The sequence below is a fragment of the Australozyma saopauloensis genome, chromosome 5 (assembly GCF_035610405.1).
Source record: "Australozyma saopauloensis chromosome 5, complete sequence".
Lineage (NCBI taxonomy): Eukaryota > Fungi > Ascomycota > Pichiomycetes > Serinales > Metschnikowiaceae > Australozyma > Australozyma saopauloensis.
In genome coordinates this window covers 1,286,765-1,309,360 of record NC_086135.1, presented here as the reverse complement: position 1 = coordinate 1,309,360, position 22,596 = coordinate 1,286,765, and the positions used below count along the sequence as shown (strand labels likewise).

The following is a 22,596-nucleotide window of genomic DNA, read 5'->3' as shown; positions in this document are numbered from 1 at the left end:
CGAAAACAAACATGATTTTCTTCACAAAAAACCGAGCCTCTGTTCAATGAGTGATTTTCGAGGCATTAGCCGTGCTCCCTTAAATAAACGCCCATACGCAGAGACAGACATTGTGAGCGTGAGAAGAAATGCTTCGTCCCATCGCACCTGTCGCACATAAGAAAGGCTGCAGATACGCTAATCAACACCCAATGCACAACTATCGTTGACATGATACGCCGGCCACCTCGACAAATGCATACGTCCCTGAAACGGCATTTCCCTGAACGTTTGGCGTTAGCTGTCCCCCAGAGATGCCTCTGGCACTTTCACCGGCTGTCTGCCGGAAACGGCACTTGGAACAGACCATGCAGGCTGCACAGCAGATTAAGTGCGTTTGCTGCAGTACCGATCTCCAATGTACTGAGAAATGACCAGTGATTACAAGCCCTGGTTCTTCCAAACACACCGTCCGCATCCCCATACACCGGCGCCCTGCCCATATGCACGATATGCTGTCGCCCCATTGGTTTCGGCGATGAAGTCATATGAGATAAGCGAAGGCCGAAGTTGACCTGGGCGAGATGAGATGCCCACTGCGCCATCGCTCAAACCTGCCGTAGGTATAAGTTGCACCCATTTCGCCGTGGTGGCATTCTTTTTCCTCAATCCTTTGTTCAAGAACATCTTGCGAGTTTCGTCCGTCTTGCCTTGACAAAGAAAGAAAAAGTTCTGTGCTGGTCTGCCCTTTCGCACCCACTTGCACTTTTAGTTCCGTTTGCCCCCTCCCATTTTTTCGCTTGCGTTTGGTCCTTCCTGCCCGTTTAGCCTTTCAGCTCGGTAGGTCCTTCCATTGCCATCACCCACCACCAGTGATTCGCAAAACCACCCAGTGGTTTTTGATTACTCTCGCAGATACCTACTTCGATACTTTGTCGCTAAAGGCATCTGAAAACGACTCCACATCTGGTCTGTGATAACGATATCGTCTTTCGATAGCTGTCACTTTAAATACCGGTCTGCTGCTATATCCATACGTCCGTCCAGGTTCAAGTTTAACTCTGAAGCTTGGAGTTTGTATATATCGCCTCGCGTAGACGTGCACTTTCTGCTCGTTTTCTTTTCTTTTTTTCTTGTGCCTTTGTTTCCATAGTACAATCCACCTCGGTGCCCATTGTACTGCTATTCTCGGCTAGGACGCTATAACTTCCCGTTTCAGGAACTAGACGCTCCCCCACATTGCGCCCGATATTTAATCGCTGCAAAAGTATTCCATTTCTGATCTCTCACTCGATTTCGCCGCCATGAACTCCGACACAGAAAGATCCATTGGCTTGGAAAAACGCCATGTCAAAGACACCGACGACTTCGTCAACAGCTCCGAGGCCTTCGAAGACATCATCTCCGAAAAGGACAAGAATGAGGTCAAGAGAAGCTTGCAGGCAAGACACATTTCCATGATTGCCCTCGGTGGTACCATTGGTACGGGTCTTTTCATCTCCACCAAGGGTCCGATCTCCACCGGTCCTGGTTTGGCCTTGATTTCCTACATGTTCATCACCACATTGGCCTACTCGGTCACCCAGTCCTTGGGTGAGATGGCCACCCACATTCCTGTTTCCGGTTCGTTCACCCAGTTCGCTGCGCGCTTCTGTTCGCCAGCCTTGGGTGTTGCCAACGGTTGGAACTACTGGTTCTCGTGGGCCATCACTTTCGCGCTTGAGGTGTCCATTGTGGGCCAAGTTATTCAATACTGGACCACCGCCGTTCCTTTGGCTGCCTGGATCACCATTTTCTGGGTTCTCATCACCTGCTCCAACATGTTCCCTGTTCGTTTCTACGGTGAAATTGAGTTCTGGATCGCTGGTATTAAGATTCTTGCCGTCATGGGCTGGATCATCTACGCTTTGTGCATGGTCTGTGGTGCCGGTGCCGGTGGCCCTGTTGGCTTCAGATACTGGAGAAACCCAGGTGCTTGGGGTAATGGTACCATCAACGGCGAGGCTCCCTGGGAAGGCGTCGTTTCTGCCATGCCTACCCAGAGATTCTTGGCCTGGTTGTCTTCTTTGATCTCCGCCTTGTTCACTTTCTCCGGTGTCGAGTTGGTCGGTATCTCCTGTGGTGAGTCCGCCAACCCAAGAAAGACTGTTCCTGCTGCCATCAAGAAGGTCATCTGGAGAATCATTATTTTCTACGTTCTCTCCGTCTTCTTCATGGGTTTGTTGGTTCCTTTCAACGATCCAGCTTTGGAGTCCCTGGAGCACATCACCGCCTCTTCTCCTTTCATCATTGCTATCAGAAACTCTGGTACTCCAATTTTGCCAAGTATTTTCAACGCAGTCATCTTGATGGCTGTCGTCTCTGCCGCCAACTCCAACGTCTACTCTGGTTCCAGAATCTTGTACGGTTTGGCTCAAGCCGGCGCTGCTCCAAAGTTCTTCCTTATTGCCACCAAGAGTGGTATTCCATACGTTGCCGTTCTTTCGACTGCTATTTTCGGTGCTTTGGGTTACCTCGTTCTTTCCAACAGTGGTTCCACTGTCTTCAACTGGTTGTTGAACATCACTGCCGTTTCCGGTTTGATTGCCTGGGTTAACATCTCCTTCTCCCACATCAGATTCATGAAGGCTTTGAAGTTCCACAACATGACCAGAGAAGACTTGCCATTCAAGGCCGCCTGGATGCCTTACCAAGCATACTACTCTTTCATTTTGGGTTTCATGTTGGTTTTCGTCCAAGGTTTCTCTTGTTTCTACCAGTTCAATGCCACCGGCTTCTTTACTGCCTACATTTCCGTGATTTTGTTCATTGTGACCTGGTTGGGTGCTCATTTCTACTTCAACGGTTTCGGAAAGAAGGCTTTCACTATGAGAGCTTGGTTGGTTCCTTTGGAAGAGATGGACATCATGACCGGCTCAAGAGACCTCGACAACGAGGTGTGGGAAGAGGAGGATCCAAACGTTAAGAAGTCTATCTTCAACAGGATCTTGTCCGTGATTTTGTCCTAGAGACGCTCATTTTCTGCATACGTTTTCTTAATATTCCATTTCATATACTCTTAATTCATGTTTAATATTTGATATACTCCAGCTGTAACTATAATGTGCTCCAATGGGCCCCATGCAAATTGATCTGACTTGTTTTTTATGCAGTATATTCACTGGTGGTGATTGAGCTCCCAACTAATTATTTACCCCATACATCGTCTTTCTCATGACTGAACCGGCTAAATCCGAAGTGGTATCTCCGTCAGCATCGGCTCCGGCCCCAGCTTCGGCCCAGTCTGCTCCAAAACCCAAAATTGACGTCAAGTTGTTGGATCAGCAACTAGCAGACATGGACGAAGATGAGTTCAGTTCGGACGATGATGCTCATGGTGGTGGATGTGGATGTTGTGCTGGACTGGTGGGACAAATCAGAAACTGATGTATGATATCTATCTCCTCAGGCTCCGTCTAGTGATGGTGCGGACGCTTCTTCTCTTTTTTGGCTCCTCTTCTGTCTCCGGAGTATCGGCTTTGGCAGCCTCAGGTTCCTCTGAAGTCGCTTCGCGCTTTACGGGCTTTTTCGCCGGCGTGCGAGCCATTTTCTTTTTGGGGAGTTCTTCAGGAGCTTCGAGCTTTGCATTGGCCCGTGTCCTCTTCCTGGTGAGTGGTGGCTCCGGCTGTTCAGGCTGGGGTTTTAGCTCTGGCGTTTTATCGGCACTTGGCGTGGCGCTTTCCTCTCTGCTGTTGGAGTCGCCGTCCAGCTCTTTCAGAGCCTTTGTATCTTCTATAACGTCCTTCTTTTTAATGTCCTTGCTGGCTCTTGTATCCTTCTTTTCTCTTGTATCCTTGACTTCCTTCGGTGCATCTCTAGCTAGTTCCCTCATCGATTTCCTACGCGAATTGGGTCTGCTGACGGGCTCCTTCACCTCTGCGTCGTCCTTCATCTCCTTGCTCTTCAATTTGGCGATGACGGCCTCCTCACCTTCCACATCGCTGAGTTCAGATGAGTATTCGTCCAGAAGATCGGGCGTGTTGGCCTTGCTCAGAGGCTCCGCGGTACTTCTAGACGTCAGACTGCGTGCAACAGACGATCTGGCCAGGCGCCGTCCCTTCTTTTCCGCCATTTGCAGCCTTGTTCGCGTTTTGCCTGGAACAGCGTCTACAGCAGCTTCCGAAGGCTCATTTGCACGAGTTTTGGTGGTTGACGCATCCTCATCTTCCAAGACGCCATCCTGGTCGTCCTCGATCTTGTCCACGTTGGCGATATTGTATAGACTGTCTAGTTTCGACTCTAGATCTGCGTGGGTGAACTTTTCGGCCACTTCTTCGTTTATATGCTGTAGAATCCGGGCAAGATTCTGTTGCTTGAGAGCGCCTGCGGGCTTATAGTCGCAGATCAAACTGAAGAGCTTGATTTCCGAGTCCACGGTCCATTGTCGACTCATATTGTGGTTTCAGTAGATGTATGATATGAAGTGGTAGAGAGGGGATATAGAATATTCTTTTCAATATTCAGATAAGAGGATTTCTATAAAGTGGATCTAGATTTATGGATTTGATGTTGTGGTTGTGAATGCTACTTCTAGCAGTATAGATGTATTAGTGTAGATGTATTAGTAGAATGAGATAGCGGAAAATAGTAATCTGGGGATTCGAGGCCATGCGTACAAAAGGACAATTCAGCTACGATCTCGAGAAATTTCCGATTTCCGCGTTTGTTAATTTTCAATTTCTTTAAGTCAAGACCGGTTCTGTGTCTTGTTTGTAGATTATTAGATCTCTTCTCATATCGAAGACTGTTCAAGAAAGAACACGAACGAATCGAATTTAGAGACAAATCCAGAGCACAAAAAGATTCAAAGATATAGTATGGAATGTTTTTCAATCCTCGTATCCTTTCTCCCTCCACACCCCAAAACACCCATCCCTTCTCTTTCTCACTCTACAGTATCTAAGCCAACCAACCACAACCACACCAACGCTCCTTTCTCCCCAAAAAACAAATAACACTCAATTTCAATATTCCAAAATCCCTCAAAAAAAAAATATAAATAGAGAGCCAATTCCCCCCATCCCCTCCCCCTCCACAAATTCTTCAGATCCAACCCACTCTCGGTTCTGCACTTACACCCGAATTTTCACCCAGCTCTCCTCCAACCTCCAACCCCCAAAATGCCCCGGAAAGCGCAAAACCTATTCTCCACGGCCCGTGGGCGGGTCAGAGCGTCCATGAACAAGGTCAACTTGTTCAACTTGTACAAGAAAAACCCCATCAACTACAAAGGGATGACGTTGTACCAACAGAAATGGAGAGCCAAGCAGGAAACAAGAGCGTACCATGGAGAGCACGTGAAGGAAACCCGGTGGAAGACGTTGTTCAGTCCCAACTTGGAGTCCGTGGCCCAGTTGGACGCCTCCTTGAAAGGTGTGGAGGTCGAGAACACCCCGTTGACGTTGCAGACATATGCGGTGTTGGAAAAGAGACTAGAGACCGCCTTATTTAGAGCCATGTTTGCCTCGTCCATCAGACAGGCGCGCCAGTTTATCCGTAGTGGTGACGTCCAAGTGAACGGCGTCACCATCAAGCATCCGTCGTTCCCCTTGAGAAGCGGCGATGTGTTCAACGTCAACCCAGAAAAGGTCATGTATGCCTTGGGCAAGAGTAAACCCAGCGTCACCGAGGCCGTCAAGGTCGACAATGCCCAGGTGAGCGCCTGGAACCGGTTCGTGCAGAATGTGCGCGAGAACCCCAAGGCCATGTGGGAGATGAGACAGGCCAAGCCCGAGTCGTTGAACCCGTTGCAGAAGCTCGGCCTTGCGTCCTCCATCAAGAAGCACAACGACGACATCCAGAGCTCCATGCTCTCGTCGCAGAAGCAGACCACCAGAGAGTCCGTCTTGGCCAAGATCTTGGGCGTTGCCGCAGGCAAAGACGTCGATGCGCTTGCAGCCGCTGACTTCACTGCCATTGTTGCCAACTCCAAGAAGGACGCCGAGAAGTGTCTTGCTGCCTATAAACTCTTGAAGGAGGCCGACAGTGCCCTTGTTGGTGCGCACTCGTTGGACCAATGTAGAGACTATATCCGCACCAAGAGCCCGGAGTTCAAGACCCCAGAGGATGCCAAGCTCGCCTCCCGTGTCAAGAAGGTGCTCGGAGAGATCGTTTCGCTGCAAGTGGAGGGCTTGCGTGTGGCCTCTGTCGAGGCCAAGATGAGCAGCGACCCAAAGTTGGCTACGTTCTCTACGGAGCTGGGCAAGAAACTCCACAAGAAGCGCATCAACGACGTCGAAGCAGTCACGGAGGACGAGAAGAAGGCTGTCAAGTTCCCATGGCAAAAGCATTTGTTTGGCCGTAAGGACCCATCCAAGACCTACTTCACTCCCTGGACTCCCAAAGGTTTCCTTGGTGCGTTCGCCATTTTGCCCCACCATCTTGAAATTTCGTTTGAGACCTGTCACGCAGTCTACTTGAACGACCCGGTCGCCAGACCAGGCCACTCCGAGGTGATCAGTCCGTTCCCAGAACATGTCCACGAAAGGGCGTACATGTACTACGTCAGAAAGGGTATGTAAGCTTGTAAATATAAGTCATGGCGCCGAGCAAATTCGGCAGACATGAACAATTAATAAATCGATATTGTTGATTTCCACCCCAGAAACTTTACCTGCCCTCAAATATGCGTGCAACTGAATTTTTCACTTCGTACTACTCTACCAGATATGAGATACCTCACCAATCTGGAACTAGGCAAGTAGATACAAGTACAACTATAGATCAATGGCTAGGCTTACCTTAAATCTCTTAAGACGAGCAAACGCCATTAATCCGCAGCTCGTGCCGCTACTAAAAGCGACTCGTTCGTTACAATTAGCCATCGCCGAACTACGATGGATTAAGCAGGAACTTCCGCGTAGTCAATGGACCGATGCGATCCGGAAACGGGCTCAATTGGTTCCGCTTCAGTACATTTTGGGCTCCCAGCCGTTTGGCTCGTTGGATATCCTCTGTTCGCCGGGTGTTCTTATTCCTAGATGGGAAACGGAGGAATGGTGTATGAAACTCGTAGACGTATTGAGATCGGCAGCGGTCTCGGACATTTCGGTTCTCGATGCATGTACGGGAAGCGGGTGCATTCCGCTTCTATTGAAGAAAGAGCTTCCTGCTCTACAGGTACTTGCCGTAGATTTGAGCGACAAGGCGTTGCACTTGGCACTGGAGAATATGAGAAGGGCAAACGTGACGATAGATGTACAGAAAGTTGATGTGCTCAACTATAATGCTGTCCCGGAGCAGAGGTTCACCCTTGTGACTTCCAATCCGCCATACATCCCGGCCTCGGACTTCGACAAGCCTTTATTGTTGAATGGCGTCGATGCGTCCGTACGACTCCATGAACCGCGGATGGCATTGGTGGGCCATTTGGAGTTTTATCGTGCTCTAGCGAGGGACATCGTTCCAGCGTGTCACAGTGAAGGAGTAGTTCTAGAGCTCGGGTATGAAGACCAATACTTGGAGACAATTGCAAACTTACCCCTGAACTGGAGCCACGGGCGGTACTTTGATCTGGCTGGAAATCTCCGTTGTGCTATTGCATGGAAGAACGGCTCTTCGATGGAGTGCCTTGGACGTCTTGTTAACGAAAATCAATCACATCCTTAATTACGAACCTAATGTTAACGAATACAAATATATGAATGTTCATTCAATGTACCTTACTTACCTTCCTGGAGGTCCTCGATTTTGGCGGCTTCAGCCTCAGGCTGTGGTGTCATGGTCGCAGACTTCACATTATCATGCTTGGGCTTCTTTCTGGTACCCTTTCCGACTGCTTGGATGTGGCCGCCAGCAGGAAAGACTCGGATTCCGTAGAGAATGTAACCGCCATACCCTCTGGAAGTCATGAGAGGATGCAACCGACCCTGTATAGTTTGATACACTCTGGCTCTTGTTTCGAACATAGCGGGGGCCAAGACTCGTTTGTCAGTCATGAGCTCGTGCTGTGTCTCTAGTAGAACTTCCTTGTAAGGACTGTAGAATACGACGGGTCTCGAACCACCTACACGGGGAACAACGTATGGCAAGAGAGACGAGATGTTAAGAGTAGAAACAGCAACAAGCGCATCAAAGTTGCCGTTGATAACCATGTCCAAGGCATCGTTGATCTCGGCGGCACGCTTCAGTCTTCTCGAATATTGTAGTTGTTTCGTGGGTCTCATCTCATCTATCTCTTCTTGTGGCAAGTCTTCCCACTCAATCTTCTCGTTTTCTGGCTCAGCAAACTGGAGCCAACTGAGCGTTTTGATCATCTTCTTTTGATACTCTTCGGAGTAGTCTGAGTGCCTCAAGGCAGCAAGATTGGCATGCTCATTCTCATGAATGAGAAGAATGCTTCCCTTGCCTTGCATTCTCTCCAACATAGCATACACAACAACACCGGCGGTGTCGTCAAGAACCAAATAGTTTCCTCCAGGACGGATATTGGCGTACGAAAGAAGCATACCCAACGTCTCCTCACTCATGTGCAACACTCTCTGGATATCTTTGTCAATGTAGTATTGCAATAGCTGTGACAGTCCCAAGTATTCGACCTGGAACCGACGCAAAAACTTTCGCTGTTTTCTACGCAAGTACTTCTGTTGTGAGAAGACGGTTTTCTTATCGAACGCAGCATGGCCGGCGATGATCTGCTCGATGATCTTCTGTCCGATCTCGGAAGAAGCGCCACTCTTTTTGAGGTCATCTATCTGCTTGTTGTCCAATTTCTGGATGCTCAGGCCGATATTGATGATATCCTGGTTCGACTCGGCGCTGACCTCAAAGTACTTGGTGAGCTGATCTTTGGTGAGCTCCTCCTCGGTGATTTCATTCTCGACCGGGTCTTCATTGTGGATCATAGATTTAACAGGCACAGCATCTTGATTCTCTCCAATCTCGAAGGTGGTTCCCAAGGGATGGCCGAGAATCGATTCCACCTTGAAAGCACCGAACTTACCCAAACTGATGGTACCCTCTTCCCTCAAAAAGGCAATTTTCATTCCCTCCGACGGCAACTTGATGAGAACATGCTGATTGGGCACTATCGTGGAACAATTGTGTTGGACGTCCATACTGAAGTATCCCGGACCGAAAGCGTTAAAGGTGAAATTCAAGAGTGAAACGAAACAAAGCAGTCAACGGTATTGTCCTTTTGCAAATAGAAAATCTGTCGCAATTTTGTGACGGAATTGTGTGTGTGGTTGTGTTTCCAGAGTAGCGTACTAGTCTGCGAATTTTCCATCTCATCGCACTCATCTCCATCTCCCTCATCTCATACTCCAAGGAACAATGGGAAGAAGAGCTAAAAACAAACAGGGGGCCCCTCCTTCATTGGACGCCTTCCTCGACAAAAAGGAGAAAAAAACTCTGAAGCCAGAGAAAAAATCCGCCAAGCCTGCTCGTGCTGCTCCCGCTCCAAAGAGATCCAAGTCTCGTTCCGATGAGGGTCTGCGCAAGACAAAGAAGGCCAGACCCGATGAGGAAACAATTCCCGATGATCTTCCCGAGGTAGATCTTGAAGAGTTGGCATCTGCCAAGAAGACACTTTTCGATGACGATGAGGAGGATGCTGCAGACCTCGATTTGGAGGACAACGATGAGTACCTCGATGAGTCTGACGAAGAGGCCCGCGCCAGACCAATGTTCTCTGACGATGAGGATAACGATGAGCTAGAAAACTTGAATGCCGAAAATATGGAGGCATTCTCCAAACAGCTTGACGAGGAGGAGGCCGAAGAGGCCGAAGAGGCCGAGTTGGAGTTGGTTCAAGGTGCAGCTCAGCCCAGAGCCAAGGTGTTGCCTAGCGCTGAGGAAGAGGAGGAGATGGCCCAGAAGCCATTGGACGTTACCTCCGTTAGAACCCGTATGCTCGAAATCGTCAAGGTTTTGGAGAACTTCAAGGAATTGGCCGAGGAGGGTAAGTCTCGTGCCGAGTATACCACCAGATTGCTTAAGGATGTCTGTGAGTATTTCGGCTACTCCGAGTTCTTGGCTGACAAGCTTTTCAATTTGTTCTCTCCCTCCGAGGCCATGGAGTTTTTCGAGGCCAACGAGGTCGCTAGGCCTGTCACCATCAGAACTAACACATTGAAGACTAGAAGAAGAGATTTGGCGCAAACCTTGGTCAACCGTGGTGTGAACTTACAGCCCATCGGTGCATGGACCAAGGTCGGTTTGCAGATCTTCGATTCGCAAGTCCCAATTGGTGCTACTCCAGAGTACTTGGCTGGTCACTATATTCTACAAGCAGCATCTTCGTTCTTGCCCGTCATGGCTTTGGACCCACAGGAAAACGAGCGTATTTTGGACATGGCTGCCGCTCCCGGTGGTAAAACTACCTACATCTCTGCCTTGATGAAGAACACTGGTTGTGTGTTCGCTAACGACGCCAACAAGGCTAGAACCAAGTCCTTGATCGCAAACATCCAGCGTTTGGGTTGCAAAAACACCATTGTATGCAACTACGATGCTCGTGAGTTCCCTAAGGTCATTGGTGGATTCGACAGAATCTTGTTAGACGCTCCATGCTCTGGTACCGGTGTCATTGCAAAGGACGAGTCTGTTAAACAATCGCGTACTGAGAAGGATTTCATTCAAATTCCTCACTTGCAGAAGCAGTTGCTTTTGAGTGCCATCGACTCTGTTGATGCGGGCTCTGCTACTGGTGGTGTGATTGTGTATTCTACCTGTTCGATTGCCGTCGACGAAAACGAGGCTGTTGTTGACTACGCTTTGAGAAAGAGACCTAACGTCAAGCTTGTCGAATCTGGTTTGCAAATTGGTAAGGAGGGTTTCACCTCGTACAGAGGAAAGCACTTCCACAACTCGCTTTCATTGACTAGACGTTACTATCCTCACACTTACAACGTGGATGGATTCTATGTTGCCAAGTTCAAGAAGACTGGTCCTTCCACTCATGACATCACCAAATCTGGTGCCAAGGAGAAGGAGGCGTTGGCTAGATCCGAAGCCGAGGAAGAGGGTATCATTCACGATGACTTCGCTGAGTTCGAGGACGATGAAGATAAGGAATTGATCGACAAGACGATCAAGAGAAGCATGAAGAGAAAGGGTATCAACCCAAACGCAAAGAAGTAGGTAAACGTTTATTCGCTGTGTAGTATTTAGTTGCATAATAACATTTTATATATTTGGTAAGAAAGATTCGATGTATTGATCTCAAAATATGAGACGAAGAATTGAACTAAAGGCGCTAGAAATCTTTCAAGCATACGTTTCCCAATCCGTGCTCCTTGATGTACTCCGGTCCGTATTCTTCATACTCTTGCTTGGTGACATAACTCTGCTCCGCTTCATCGGTGAAGGACCATTTTTGCATACCTCTCCAAGGATCGATTTGAGGATCTTTGGCTTTGTAGACATGAAGAGGTGCACCGGAAGGAAGTAATGATCTTAAGTCCAGGCGGATTCTCTCCTCGAAGTTAGGTAGAAGCGAGCCACCTCCCGTCAAGAAGATGTTCTCAATAAACGCCCTCAGTTGGCCACCCACCTCGAAATTCTTGTCAGAATTCCTTTCGAGTATGTTTTGGATCAACTCGGTGATACCAGCCTGATCTACACCAGCGATGTGTGGCTGGAAGTATATTTCAGGAACTCTGATACGTTCTACGTTCACGTGGAGCTGGTGGTTGCGACGAATGACTTCTGGATTGTTGAGAAGCTCATCAGCATCGTGGCCTTCTGTTTGCATGGCCACGGTCAAACTCTGACGCGGTCCATGAATGAACTTGTGCAACACCAGGTTTTTCCAGTCAAAGGTTTCTTGCACAGCAAAGGTATCTTCATGATGGAAATTAGGATCATGCTCTAGTAATTCTTCTTCAAGACGTAAAATTTCTGAGTTTGTGCGCTCCTGTTCATCCTCTAACGAGGCCTTATCAATGTCTCTGTAAGCATTCCAATCAGCATCATTTGTTCCAAAAGTGTCTGTGGGATCATTATCAATAGTGGCTGTAGGACCCGCATTCCGGCGACGTTTCTTGCCGGCTCCATTGCCTGTTGCTTTTTCATTCGCCAACTCAGCGATGTTCTTCATTCTCTGCTGAGCTGCCAACGATTTTCTGTCTTTCATAGCCTCCATTATCTTGGATCGTTTGCGGTACAGAGATATGTTTTGCGCCAACTCGAAACGCTTGGCGGTACACCAATCTTCCAAGTCCCGAGCACGCCATTCTTGCTGGTCTTTGTCGTATTGTATCTTCTCTTCTTCTGCACGTCTCTTTTCCTCTTTGATACGCATTCGTGCATCGTAATTGCTTTTGAGAAGCTTTTGTTTTCTTTTCTCTTTTATGTCTTCCTCGTTAAGCTCTGAATCAGAGACGTCTGCCAATGGCCAAGCAGCGGCGGGATCAACCTCCTCTTCTTTCTCCTCTTCGTCGCCGTTATAAAACTTCCTTATCGCTTTTTGCAAGCCATCTACGTATTTGTGAAGATCTTCAACGTTCTCAAATTCCTCAGCAATCACTCTGCGCTCGGCTTCGGTCTTTGAGAGGCCCAGAATGGCTTCTTGCAATTCACTATAATACGCGAACTCCTTTTCCTTTTGAGCGATCGTTTCTAGGCGCTTCTTTTGTGCTTGTTCTTGCAATCTTTTACCCTGCTCTTTTCTTCTTTCGGCTTGGCGGGTGAGCTCTTCCTCAGTCTTTTTGGCCTTCTCGGCGGCAGCCTCAACTGGCACTTGAATGACAACGTCCTTTTTTTCTAGGTTGTCAAGATCGAGGTATGTGGCCAACTCCTCAGCGTAGTTTGGAGACACGTAGGCGTGGTCTTGGATGATGTTGGATGTGTGGCTCTGATTCAATCTAGTAGGGAAGTACGGATACTTGAGAGCAAGGGCCTTTTGTAGAAACTGCAGCTCCTGCTCACAGCCCCAATCTATTCTTTTACTGTTCAGAAGGATGCCCTTCCCCTTCACTACGGGAATTACATGGGTCAGATTGTTGCCAATACTGACGACTACACCATCTTTCTTCTTCGAGTTCGCATAGAACGAGAACAACGAGTCGATTCCAAACACGACCTTCGGCGCCTGGTACGCCTCGAACATCATCTCGTACATTCCCTTTCTGTAGCCAAACGTAGCCGCCGGGGGCTCGGACATAATGATAGGGTTATTAAGGCAACCGTTCTCCGAGGTGACGCTCAAATGCTCGAGCGAGTAGTCCAAAATGCTCTCGACATAGTCCCAATTGGTGATGAGCAGGCCATCGAACGGCGACTTGGCGCCGGATCGGAGCGTGGGATAGTGCACGGACTCCCTGAAGAGATCGTTGCCGACCAAGGTCAAGTTGTAGCCCGTTTTCCTCTCTCTGTGTTTTGAAACCAAGTTTGGAAAGACGTTCGAGGGCTGCTCGGAGTTGGTGAGTCCAATGCGGACACTCAGCGAGCCGAAATCAATGGCGATTGGGATATCTGGTTCGTATCTGTCATAGTAGGGCTCTGGCAGTTCCGGGGCCTGGTATTCTCTGAGCGGATGTAGATTTTGTGGCGGCAAGTCGTCTGAGAGCGATGCGGTTGGCATTTTAGGGATGGAGTGGGTGGAAGTGGTAGAAGATGGGGTGAACTGGGGTGGAAATTGGGGTTGTAGACACTATATATTGAGAAATAGTGCTAGATGGAATCAGTGCGCAGTGAAATAGTGAGCGCGGGGAGAATTTTTAGCGGGCAGGTCAAAAGAATTGACGTTTGATTTTCTTGTTTATGTTGTCTCAATTCTGTTTTGGAAGTGGGTTCTTCAGGTGTGATGAAAGTGATTGTGTGATTGTGTGATTGTGAGTGAATAACTGGTAAATAGTAGTTGAAAGAGATGGAAATTGGAGATGTGTTACATAACTCCACGAAGTTTCAAGTAAATCACTCAAGTATATACACGCTGTTTTTCTCGCAGTTCTTTGAATCGTGCTAACATTTGCATTTTTCAACCTACCTGTTCAGTAAGGCCATGCACAAAGACATCATATCATAAAGCATCCATCTCCAATAAAACGCAACAATATTGTGTATTTCGAGAAAATGAAATCAACCTGATTATTCCAAGTGCCAATTCCAAAAAAAAAAAAACATTCCCCCCGAATTTCTCTCCCCACTATTGTCTCTACATAGATCTATATCTGTACACTAATCTCCCGCGTACTATAAACCCACCCCCAACATGTCTGGTTCCTCCGACAACTCCCAATTGAACGTCCAAGGCTACAACATCGTCACCATTCTCAAAAGATTGGAGGCAGCCACCTCCCGTCTCGAAGACGTCAGTATTTTCCAGGAGGAAATCCACAAGAATGCGGCCAAAGACCAATCCTCCTCCAGCCCCGAAACCAAGGCCGTTCTCGCATCTGCACCCGAGGAAACACTCCCATCGCCTTCTCCTGCCCCAATTGCGCCGGCCGAAAAAGTCAAGTTTGTGTCCGAGTTCGAGAACTTCATCAAGGACCACATCGATCCCTTTGTCCACAGCTCCGAGGCCATAGACGCCCAGGTGGGCAAGGCGGCGCAGAGCTTGAAGGCTGCGTTCGAGGAGCAGGTCAAGTTTTTGGAATTGGTCTCGAGAACGCAGAAACCAGACCCGCTGGACCCGCTGTTTGTGCTGACGTTGTCCCCCATGAACACCCACATCGAGGAGATCTCCAACATCAAGAATGCAAACAGACAGTCCGAGTATTTCAACCATTTGAACACCATCGGCGAGGGTGCGCCCGTGTTGGGCTGGATTGTCTCCGAGACGCCCGTGTCGTTCATTCCAGACTTTAAGGACAGTGCCCAGTTCTGGTCCAACAGAGTCATGAAGGAGTACAAGGAGAAAGACCCCAAGCATGTGGAGTGGGTGAAGCAGTTCTTGAGCCTGTTTGATGCCTTGAAGGCGTACGTCAAGGAGTACCACACCACTGGTCCCTCGTGGAACGCTAAGGGTCAAACCCTTGCAGACTCCTTGAAGGCTCCAGCATCTGCCCCTGCTACTGCTTCTGCTGGTGCTGCTGCCGGCGGTCCTCCTCCCCCACCTCCTCCACCTCCAACCGACTTGTATGCTGAGAGCTCGGAACCCAAGTCTGGTGGAATCAATGCTGTCTTTGCTGACTTGAACAAGGGATCCGACGTGACATCCAAGCTCCGCAAGGTCGAGAAGTCGGAGATGACCCACAAGAATCCTCTGTTGAGAAAGGAGGGCGCCATCGCCAGCAAGCCGCTTCCACCAAAGAAGCCTACCAGCCTCTCGTCTGCCTCTGCCGCTGCTCCCGCCGCAAAGCCTCCTCGCAAAGAACTCATTGACGGAAGCAAGTGGATCATTGAGAACTTCACCGAGAGCTCTGCACCCGAGCCCATTGAGATCGAGTTAGAGAGAACCCAGTCTGTGTTCATTGGAAATACCAGCGGGGTCACCATTGTCATCAAGGGCAAGGGAAATGCCGTTTCGATTTCCGAGACCAAAAAGACCGGAATCGTGGTGGAGTCGCTCATTTCCGGTATCGACGTCATCAAGTCTTTTAAGTTTGGTGTCCAAGTGACGGGCGTTGTCCCTCTTATAAGCGTAGACAAGTGTGAGGAGGGTAGCATTTACTTATCGCAGGCTAGCGTCGACGCGTCCTCGCAAGTAGTGACCTCCAACTCCAGTGCCATCAACATCAACGTTCTCGACGGCGAGGACTTTGTTGAGTTGCCTGTGCCCGAGCAGTTGAGCCATACGATTAAGAACGGCAAGATTGTGTCTGAAGTGATTGAGCATGCTGGCTAGCTCATCGCACCGCGATTATATCAAAATAAACAAGAACAGAATATACTATAACAAGATGAACAAGAATATAACAAGACTATAAGAAGATTATAACAAGAACGTAACACAGAGTAAGACTACAAGACTAGCAAGAAATATCAAGAAAAATCAAGAAGTAAGACTAAGAATACCAACAAGAATTAACAAGAATGAGCAAGAATTCCGAAGAGTTAACATGTAAAATATGATAACAGTGTGATTTATAATTACTCTCCTTTCCCTTCATCAGCAGCGACTTTTTCGCAGCCAAATCAGACACCGCTGCATGAAACCACTATATCTAGGACCCCATCTACCACTGCATCCAGGACCACATCTAATACCGAAGCCATGTAATGAGACACATACGCAGCTGATCTAAACCCGAAAAAGAACAAAAAACAACGGAAAAAGGCAGCGCCAACAAATAACTTACTCCCTCCCAAATTCACCAAATGCTTTCAATTTTCTCCAAATTTTCCACCACCCATCTCCCGCTGTTTGCACCCAAAACGCACCATCACGTGCGTGCGAAAACCATGGAACCTTCCACCTAAACATACCGTCTGCGAAAATATTTCCTACAAAAGGTGTATTCCAATCCAACAGCAACACATCCAACCACGCAGCCATGGTGAAGGACACAAAATACTACGACCTCTTGGGCGTTTCCCCCTCCGCAGGCGAAAACGAGTTGAAAAAAGCATACAGAAAAGCAGCCTTGAAGTACCATCCTGATAAGAACCCATCGCCAGAAGCCGCAGAGAAGTTCAAGGAGTTGTCGCAAGCATACGAGGTCTTGTCCGACGACCAGAAGAGAGAAGTCTACGACAACTACGGTGAGGAGGGCTTGTCTGGTGGCGGTCCAGGTGGCATGGGTGGAATGGGTGCAGAGGACATCTTCTCGCAGTTTTTCGGCGGCGGCTTCGGCGGCATGGGCGGCGGCGCCCCCAGAGGTCCGCAACGAGGCAAGGACATCAAGCACACCATCTCGTGCACGTTGGAGGAGTTGTACAAGGGCAGAACCGCCAAGTTGGCATTGAACAAGACCATTTTGTGTAAGCTGTGTGATGGCCGTGGAGGCAAGGAGGGCAAGGTCAAGCAGTGTGGCTCCTGTCACGGTAGCGGTATGCGTTTCGTGACCAGACAAATGGGTCCTATGATCCAAAGATTCCAGACTGTCTGTGACAGCTGTCAGGGTACTGGTGACATCTGCGACGTCAAGGACAGATGTACCGTGTGTAAGGGTAAGAAGACCCAGGCCGAGCGTAAGATCTTGCAGGTCCACATCGATCCTGGTATGAAGGACGGCCAGAGAATTGTTTTCTCCGGTGAGGGTGATCAAGAACCAAATGTTACTCCTGGTGATGTTGTGTTTGTTGTTGACGAGAAGCCACACGACAAGTTCAAGAGAAGAGGCCACGACTTGTCCTACGACTGCGAGTTGGACTTGTTGACCGCCTTGGCCGGTGGTGACGTTGCCTTCAAGCACATCTCTGGTGACTACATCAAGTTCACTGTTTTGCCAGGTGAGGTCATCGCCCCAGGCGCCCAAAGAGTCATCGAGAAGCAAGGTATGCCAGTCTACAGAAACAGTGACAAGGGTAACTTGCTCATCAACTTCACTGTCAAGTTCCCAGAGGACCACTTTGCCTCCGAGGAGAAGTTGAAGCAATTGGAGTCCATCTTGCCTCCAAGAGCCCCCGTCGAGATCCCTGCTGGTGCAGAGGTTGACGAGTGTGATATCCAGACCATTGACCCAAGAAGACACCAACAGAGCGCTAGACGCGATGCTTACGACTCGGACGATGAGGAGGGCGGAGCTCACGGACAAGGTGTCCAGTGTGCTTCTCAATAAGCGGTTTCAAATGGATTGTTACATAGATGTGTGTAATTAGCGTCATTCGCCAGGAAGGGCAGGGCACTGATTTAATTGTTTGCAGGGTGCCGGTCTTGAATATAGAGAAAGAAAGCATGGGTTTCTTTGGATCTTAATATTTATTGTTTTTCATATGGTTTTATTACAGGCATACTTACTCGTTACAAACTCTCTGGTGGCGGACGACATCTTTGGCTCGTTTCGTTGTCATTACAATTCGTTCATCTATGTACAAACACTACTTCACTCTCTGGATGGCCATGAAATAATTGCCAACGTCAGCACTGGACGTGAACTTCCAGCCATAGGCAGGGATATAAGCACATCCGCGTGCATTCACAACTGCAAATTGATCTTGATAAGGACTGCCTTCGACCCAGTTGCGGATCTCCTGTTGATCGATGTACTTCTCAAGGGTGTGTGTGCCCACGGGAACGATTCTCAACAAGTGCTCGCCCATGAAAATCGTCGTGAACCAGCTGATGGGATCTCTATTAATGGTTGAAAGAACAACCCATCCACCAACGGCTACACGGTCAAAGACTTCGGAGAGCACTTGCGCAGGGTATTGGACATGCTCAAGCATCTCGAAACATGTCACAAGATCATACTTCTCATCCTTGGGCAAATCCTCAATCGCAGTGAGCTCGTACTGCAATTTCTCGGAAAGCTCCGGGTCAAGTTTCTGATGCAATTTGGCAGCCTCAAGCACGTCCGTTGAAAGGTCGATTCCCTTGACACTGGAGATGTACTTGAGACGAGCCAAGGACTCGGCCAAAATCCCGCCGCCGCAGCCGACATCCAAGGCCTTCAACTTTTTCTGCGAAAGAATCTCGTCCCGGCGCGCGCTTTGCTCCTGCTGGATTCTCGTTCGTATACTCTTGGGAAGCAAGTCCAAGCTATATGGAGGGATGTAGACCTTGTCCTCGTCATCGACTACATTATCGTTGAGTTTAATGTGGCCCTTGACCATCTCGTTGATGTAGTCCATGCGAAGAAAGTTCATTTTGTGGAGGATTCGTTGGGGTCCATTGACGTCCCACCACGAAGAAGCAAGTGCATTGAAGTGGGACATTTCGTCGGCCGATGCAGATGTGAGTTTCACGATATCATGGCAGCGGACGGAGCTACTGCTGATGTGTCTGGTGCACTGGAGTCTAGCGCTCCGGAGTATGCTTCGTGTAGCCATGCTTGGAGTGGAGGTGTATAGTGGTATATGGTAGTATATAATGGGTAGTATATAGTGGGTAGTATTAGAGCGACCAGAGAGAATAATAGGTAGTGGAGGTATGCCTTTCAAGTTGAAATTTAGGTCAGGTTCGTGAAATCGATTGTTTTTTGAAATATTTGTGTGTAGTGGGAGGATGGCCCTTTTCGGATTTTTAATTGTGTTTTTTAGTTTTGATGAATGTGGTACATATTAAGTGATACTTACAAATACAAGAACAGTAGTCGGAATCAGGTATTCTTGAAAAACAGAAAATGCAAAACAGATTTTAGTTTTATAGAAAAGGAGTAAAATATTGAAATTATTATTGTAATTTAGTACAGAATGCCCGACCATTGTAAGTCCAGCAGTGAGCCCATATTGAGCACAATGTCCGCCATCTCGATTGACATTGAGCACCAAACTAGACCACATACCAATCAGTCAAAGAAAATAAAAAAAAAAAATATCGAGAACAAAACAAGTCAAACTATAGAATTTGATCCTCTTCCCCAACCCTCCAACCCTAAACAACGGTACCCAATACCTACTTCCAAAACCGACCAAAATAAATTCAATGTCCAAAACAAAAAAAATCGAAAAATAAAAAGCATCTTAAATTTCGTCCGTATTGGGCGACCCCCATAGTTCTCCACCTCTCTGACCCAAACTCTCATCCTACTACTCTACCCCAGTTTATCCGCACGCCAACTGAAATCCTCCAAGAAACACCATGTCAGATCCAAACAGCTTGGTGGCTACGCGAGCCCGAAGAGCCAATGCCGGTTCGAGGTTGAAGCACCTTATCGAGATCGAGGAGCTGGCTTCTGAAACTCGAAGCTTCGCCATGACAGAGGATGACGAAAACGTCGAGTTGTTGTTCCAAGAAGACGACAACGACGAAGAATTTAATGAAGGCGACGAGGACGACCAAGACCAAGAAGAGGAAGAGAGCGACGAAGAAGAGGAAGAGGCGTCCGGCCCTGTAGATACCTCCAAGAATGACACAGCCAAAACAGATACAACATCTCCAAGCAAGGAAGACTCGGTATCTGAGACGGAGGAAAACGTCAATGCAGATGATATGCTCTCTGACTCAGATCTTTCGGTATCTGACAGTGATGACAGTGAGGGAGAGAGGGAATTGGAGAAACAAGAACGGGCTAACAAAAGGAAGAAGAAAAGCCAGCCTTTTGTGCCTGCGATCAAAAAACCCAAGCCCGAGATAGAAAAGGCAAAGCCCGTGGCCAAGCCTTTGGTAAAGCACAGTGATATACTATTAATGAGCGAACGTAGATCTTCCTCGCGTAAGTCTGCCTTGAAGAACAAGGAGCAGTTGATTAATAGAATACGGCAGGATGAGAAACGTCGTGCTGCTCACACCCCCATAAAGCGCGTGAAAGAGCGAAAACTCACACAAGAAGAGAGACTAGCGCAGGCCGTGGAGACTGAGCGTGAGAACATCGAGTCCCTTCATTTGTTCATGGAGCAGGAAATTGTCAAAAAAGAACGTCAGAAGTGGTTGCTCCAGCTGAGACGCGCAAAATTAAAGAACGTGATAAGGTTTACGTCCGAGGAAACTTTTGTGTGTCCATTGGATGAGATAGAAGACGAGCGCCATGTTCAAGACATGTACGAAAGAAGAAGGAAAGGAAGACGTAGAAGATTCAACGAATACCCAGAAGAGAGAAGGTATGGTGACATTGACCCGAACTTACCTTATTACAGAAGGGAAATGGAAGAGAAGCGTATCAGAGAATTGAAAATGGCTGAGGAACGCAGAATATTAGAAGAGCAACGAGCAATCAAAAGAAAGCGTCTCGAAGAAGAGCGCGAGGCAAGAAGAAAAGCCTTGGAAGAAGAGCGCGAGGCTCGTAAGATTGCCAAGGAGGAGCGTTTGAAAGAGTTCGAGGATGTAGATGTCACTGAAAATCATATTGCAGATACATCTACTGATCTGAAAGAAGCTCTGGATCAAACTCAACTCAAGAATGATGAAGAAGCAAGCGCAGAGTCGATTGCACAGCCTCTTGCCCAAGATGAAACCAACATGGTAAAAGAATCTGACGATAAAGTCGAAGCATCTCAAGACATCGAATCAACCAGTCAAGAAGCTGTTCCAGAAGTCAAAATCGAAAGCTCTGTTGAGAAAACTCAGAATGATGACAGTTCCGACATCAACAAACCAGATGAAGTACCTGGAACAAATGTCGATTCACAGCCCGACTCGATGGACATAGACACAAAGCCTATACAAGATCAAATGCCAGCGGAACCAGCGCAGATTGAAAATGAAGAAGCTGCACCAACAGAATCTAGAAGTCTAACCGAGCAGCCTAGTCAATCGGGAGAGACTCCAGGCTCAACTCAAGTCTTGCAAGCAGCCACTCCTGTGACAGATAGGTCAAAGGAGCCAACAGCAGAGCCGGAGAAAAAGGTAACCTTTGAAGTTGCAGAAAAAGTCGAAAACGAGGAGGAAGCGGGGGGACTCATCACACAAGAAAGTCTCAACGAGTACTTTTATCGCCGAAGCGAAAACGGAAGTATCTATGAGGGTCCAGTTCAGCACGTAGGACGCAACCATGTCATCTTGATGGACTTCGAAGAAGAGCAAAGATGGGGTCTCACGGAAATGAGAATTCAACAGGTTTTGTTTGGCGACGACGCTACTTTCAGTGGGTCCAGAAGATTGAGAGATGTTGAAACCATTCTTCGAAGCACTACAAGACTGGACAATCCCTATGCTATCACTAAGGAAGACACTGACAATGAAATACTCAAATCCGTGAAGGACATAAAAGAAGAAGACCCCATGTTCGAAGTTCTTCGACGGATTCCCAGACTCGGAGACAAGAACATTGTCACTGAGGAGGTTTATGAGGAGCTACCCGAGGAGTCCACACACATCAGAATCCGGACCGAAGCTCCGACAGGTCTCTATCTCCCCAACGGAAACAAGAAGCTTTGTCTCATTTCAGGAAAGGAAGTCAGATATTTCGATCCCATCACTGGTATGCCATACGAGAACAAAGACATGTACAAGATCATCAAGGATGTCGAGATGGGTCTTTACTCATGGCACAGTATTGGCAGAGATGTGAACGCATACGGAATGGCCCAAGTATATTTAAACAAAAGGGAGGGTGCAAGACACGCCAAAGGTGTTCCAGAAGGGTTCGATGGATAACCCATATAGAAGAACCTACATGTACTATAATCCAGTGTATAATTAATGCCTATAATGACAGATTGCAACGTCTATTTAATGGCCGGTGGCATGCTGCACATCCTGTTCGTGTGCCTTGATGAGATCGGCCTGGAACTTCTGGAGCTTTGTTCTGACAACTGGAACAAGCAACTTCTTAATGTCCGATGCATACTCCGAGGTGACCACAAACACATACTCATCCTCATCTTGATCGTGGAAAAACTCGTCGATCGATATCGTGGCGCTAATATCCTCTTCCTTGTCCTTCTTGGATCCACCAACAGAGAACAGAAGCTTCATGTCGTAAATGCACAACGCCTTGCCCTTTCTTTGGGTGACATCACAGTCTCCCGAGACCGTGTCGATACTGTTGATGACAAATGTGAACACTTCATTCTCGAATTTTGTGTTGAGAAGGTTCTCATTCATGTAGTTCTTACTCCATGGGAGACAGTTCTTATCGACCCAGTGCCTGAGCAGTCAGTATTAGTTGGAGTGAAGAAGAATCAAAAAATCTAGTGCGACTTACCAGT

The 22,596-nt window shown here is 48.0% G+C and overlaps 12 protein-coding genes across 12 annotated transcripts; 8 read left to right on the top strand and 4 right to left on the bottom strand.

Annotated features, from left to right (window-relative positions):
- Nucleotides 1-1,283: 1,283 nt before the first annotated feature.
- PUMCH_004474 (uncharacterized protein) lies at nt 1,284-2,987 on the top strand (the record flags this gene model as incomplete). The annotated part of the gene is made up of 1 exon (XM_063023409.1): nt 1,284-2,987. One exon carries the CDS (start codon nt 1,284-1,286, stop codon nt 2,985-2,987), a length of 1,704 nt encoding a protein of 567 aa, XP_062879479.1.
- A 428-nt stretch (nt 2,988-3,415) lies between these two features.
- On the bottom strand, nt 3,416-4,411 carry PUMCH_004473 (uncharacterized protein; the record flags this gene model as incomplete). Its single annotated transcript, XM_063023408.1, has 1 exon — nt 3,416-4,411. The coding sequence occupies one exon, from the start codon at nt 4,409-4,411 to the stop codon at nt 3,416-3,418; it is 996 nt and encodes a 331-aa protein (XP_062879478.1).
- Nucleotides 4,412-5,138: 727 nt separating this feature from the next.
- Nucleotides 5,139-6,539, top strand: PUMCH_004472 (uncharacterized protein; the record flags this gene model as incomplete). Its single annotated transcript, XM_063023407.1, has 1 exon — nt 5,139-6,539. One exon carries the CDS (start codon nt 5,139-5,141, stop codon nt 6,537-6,539), a length of 1,401 nt encoding a protein of 466 aa, XP_062879477.1.
- A 205-nt stretch (nt 6,540-6,744) lies between these two features.
- Nucleotides 6,745-7,626, top strand: PUMCH_004471 (uncharacterized protein; the record flags this gene model as incomplete). The annotated part of the gene is made up of 1 exon (XM_063023406.1): nt 6,745-7,626. One exon carries the CDS (start codon nt 6,745-6,747, stop codon nt 7,624-7,626), a length of 882 nt encoding a protein of 293 aa, XP_062879476.1.
- A 53-nt stretch (nt 7,627-7,679) lies between these two features.
- PUMCH_004470 (uncharacterized protein) lies at nt 7,680-9,074 on the bottom strand (the record flags this gene model as incomplete). The annotated part of the gene is made up of 1 exon (XM_063023405.1): nt 7,680-9,074. The coding sequence occupies one exon, from the start codon at nt 9,072-9,074 to the stop codon at nt 7,680-7,682; it is 1,395 nt and encodes a 464-aa protein (XP_062879475.1).
- Nucleotides 9,075-9,291: 217 nt separating this feature from the next.
- Nucleotides 9,292-11,100, top strand: PUMCH_004469 (uncharacterized protein; the record flags this gene model as incomplete). The annotated part of the gene is made up of 1 exon (XM_063023404.1): nt 9,292-11,100. One exon carries the CDS (start codon nt 9,292-9,294, stop codon nt 11,098-11,100), a length of 1,809 nt encoding a protein of 602 aa, XP_062879474.1.
- Nucleotides 11,101-11,215: 115 nt separating this feature from the next.
- On the bottom strand, nt 11,216-13,543 carry PUMCH_004468 (uncharacterized protein; the record flags this gene model as incomplete). The annotated part of the gene is made up of 1 exon (XM_063023403.1): nt 11,216-13,543. One exon carries the CDS (start codon nt 13,541-13,543, stop codon nt 11,216-11,218), a length of 2,328 nt encoding a protein of 775 aa, XP_062879473.1.
- A 630-nt stretch (nt 13,544-14,173) lies between these two features.
- On the top strand, nt 14,174-15,751 carry PUMCH_004467 (uncharacterized protein; the record flags this gene model as incomplete). The annotated part of the gene is made up of 1 exon (XM_063023402.1): nt 14,174-15,751. One exon carries the CDS (start codon nt 14,174-14,176, stop codon nt 15,749-15,751), a length of 1,578 nt encoding a protein of 525 aa, XP_062879472.1.
- A 649-nt stretch (nt 15,752-16,400) lies between these two features.
- On the top strand, nt 16,401-17,627 carry PUMCH_004466 (uncharacterized protein; the record flags this gene model as incomplete). The annotated part of the gene is made up of 1 exon (XM_063023401.1): nt 16,401-17,627. One exon carries the CDS (start codon nt 16,401-16,403, stop codon nt 17,625-17,627), a length of 1,227 nt encoding a protein of 408 aa, XP_062879471.1.
- A 259-nt stretch (nt 17,628-17,886) lies between these two features.
- PUMCH_004465 (uncharacterized protein) lies at nt 17,887-18,837 on the bottom strand (the record flags this gene model as incomplete). The annotated part of the gene is made up of 1 exon (XM_063023400.1): nt 17,887-18,837. One exon carries the CDS (start codon nt 18,835-18,837, stop codon nt 17,887-17,889), a length of 951 nt encoding a protein of 316 aa, XP_062879470.1.
- Nucleotides 18,838-19,588: 751 nt separating this feature from the next.
- PUMCH_004464 (uncharacterized protein) lies at nt 19,589-22,042 on the top strand (the record flags this gene model as incomplete). The annotated part of the gene is made up of 1 exon (XM_063023399.1): nt 19,589-22,042. One exon carries the CDS (start codon nt 19,589-19,591, stop codon nt 22,040-22,042), a length of 2,454 nt encoding a protein of 817 aa, XP_062879469.1.
- A 45-nt stretch (nt 22,043-22,087) lies between these two features.
- On the top strand, nt 22,088-22,582 carry PUMCH_004463 (uncharacterized protein; the record flags this gene model as incomplete). The annotated part of the gene is made up of 1 exon (XM_063023398.1): nt 22,088-22,582. One exon carries the CDS (start codon nt 22,088-22,090, stop codon nt 22,580-22,582), a length of 495 nt encoding a protein of 164 aa, XP_062879468.1.
- Nucleotides 22,583-22,596: the final 14 nt, after the last annotated feature.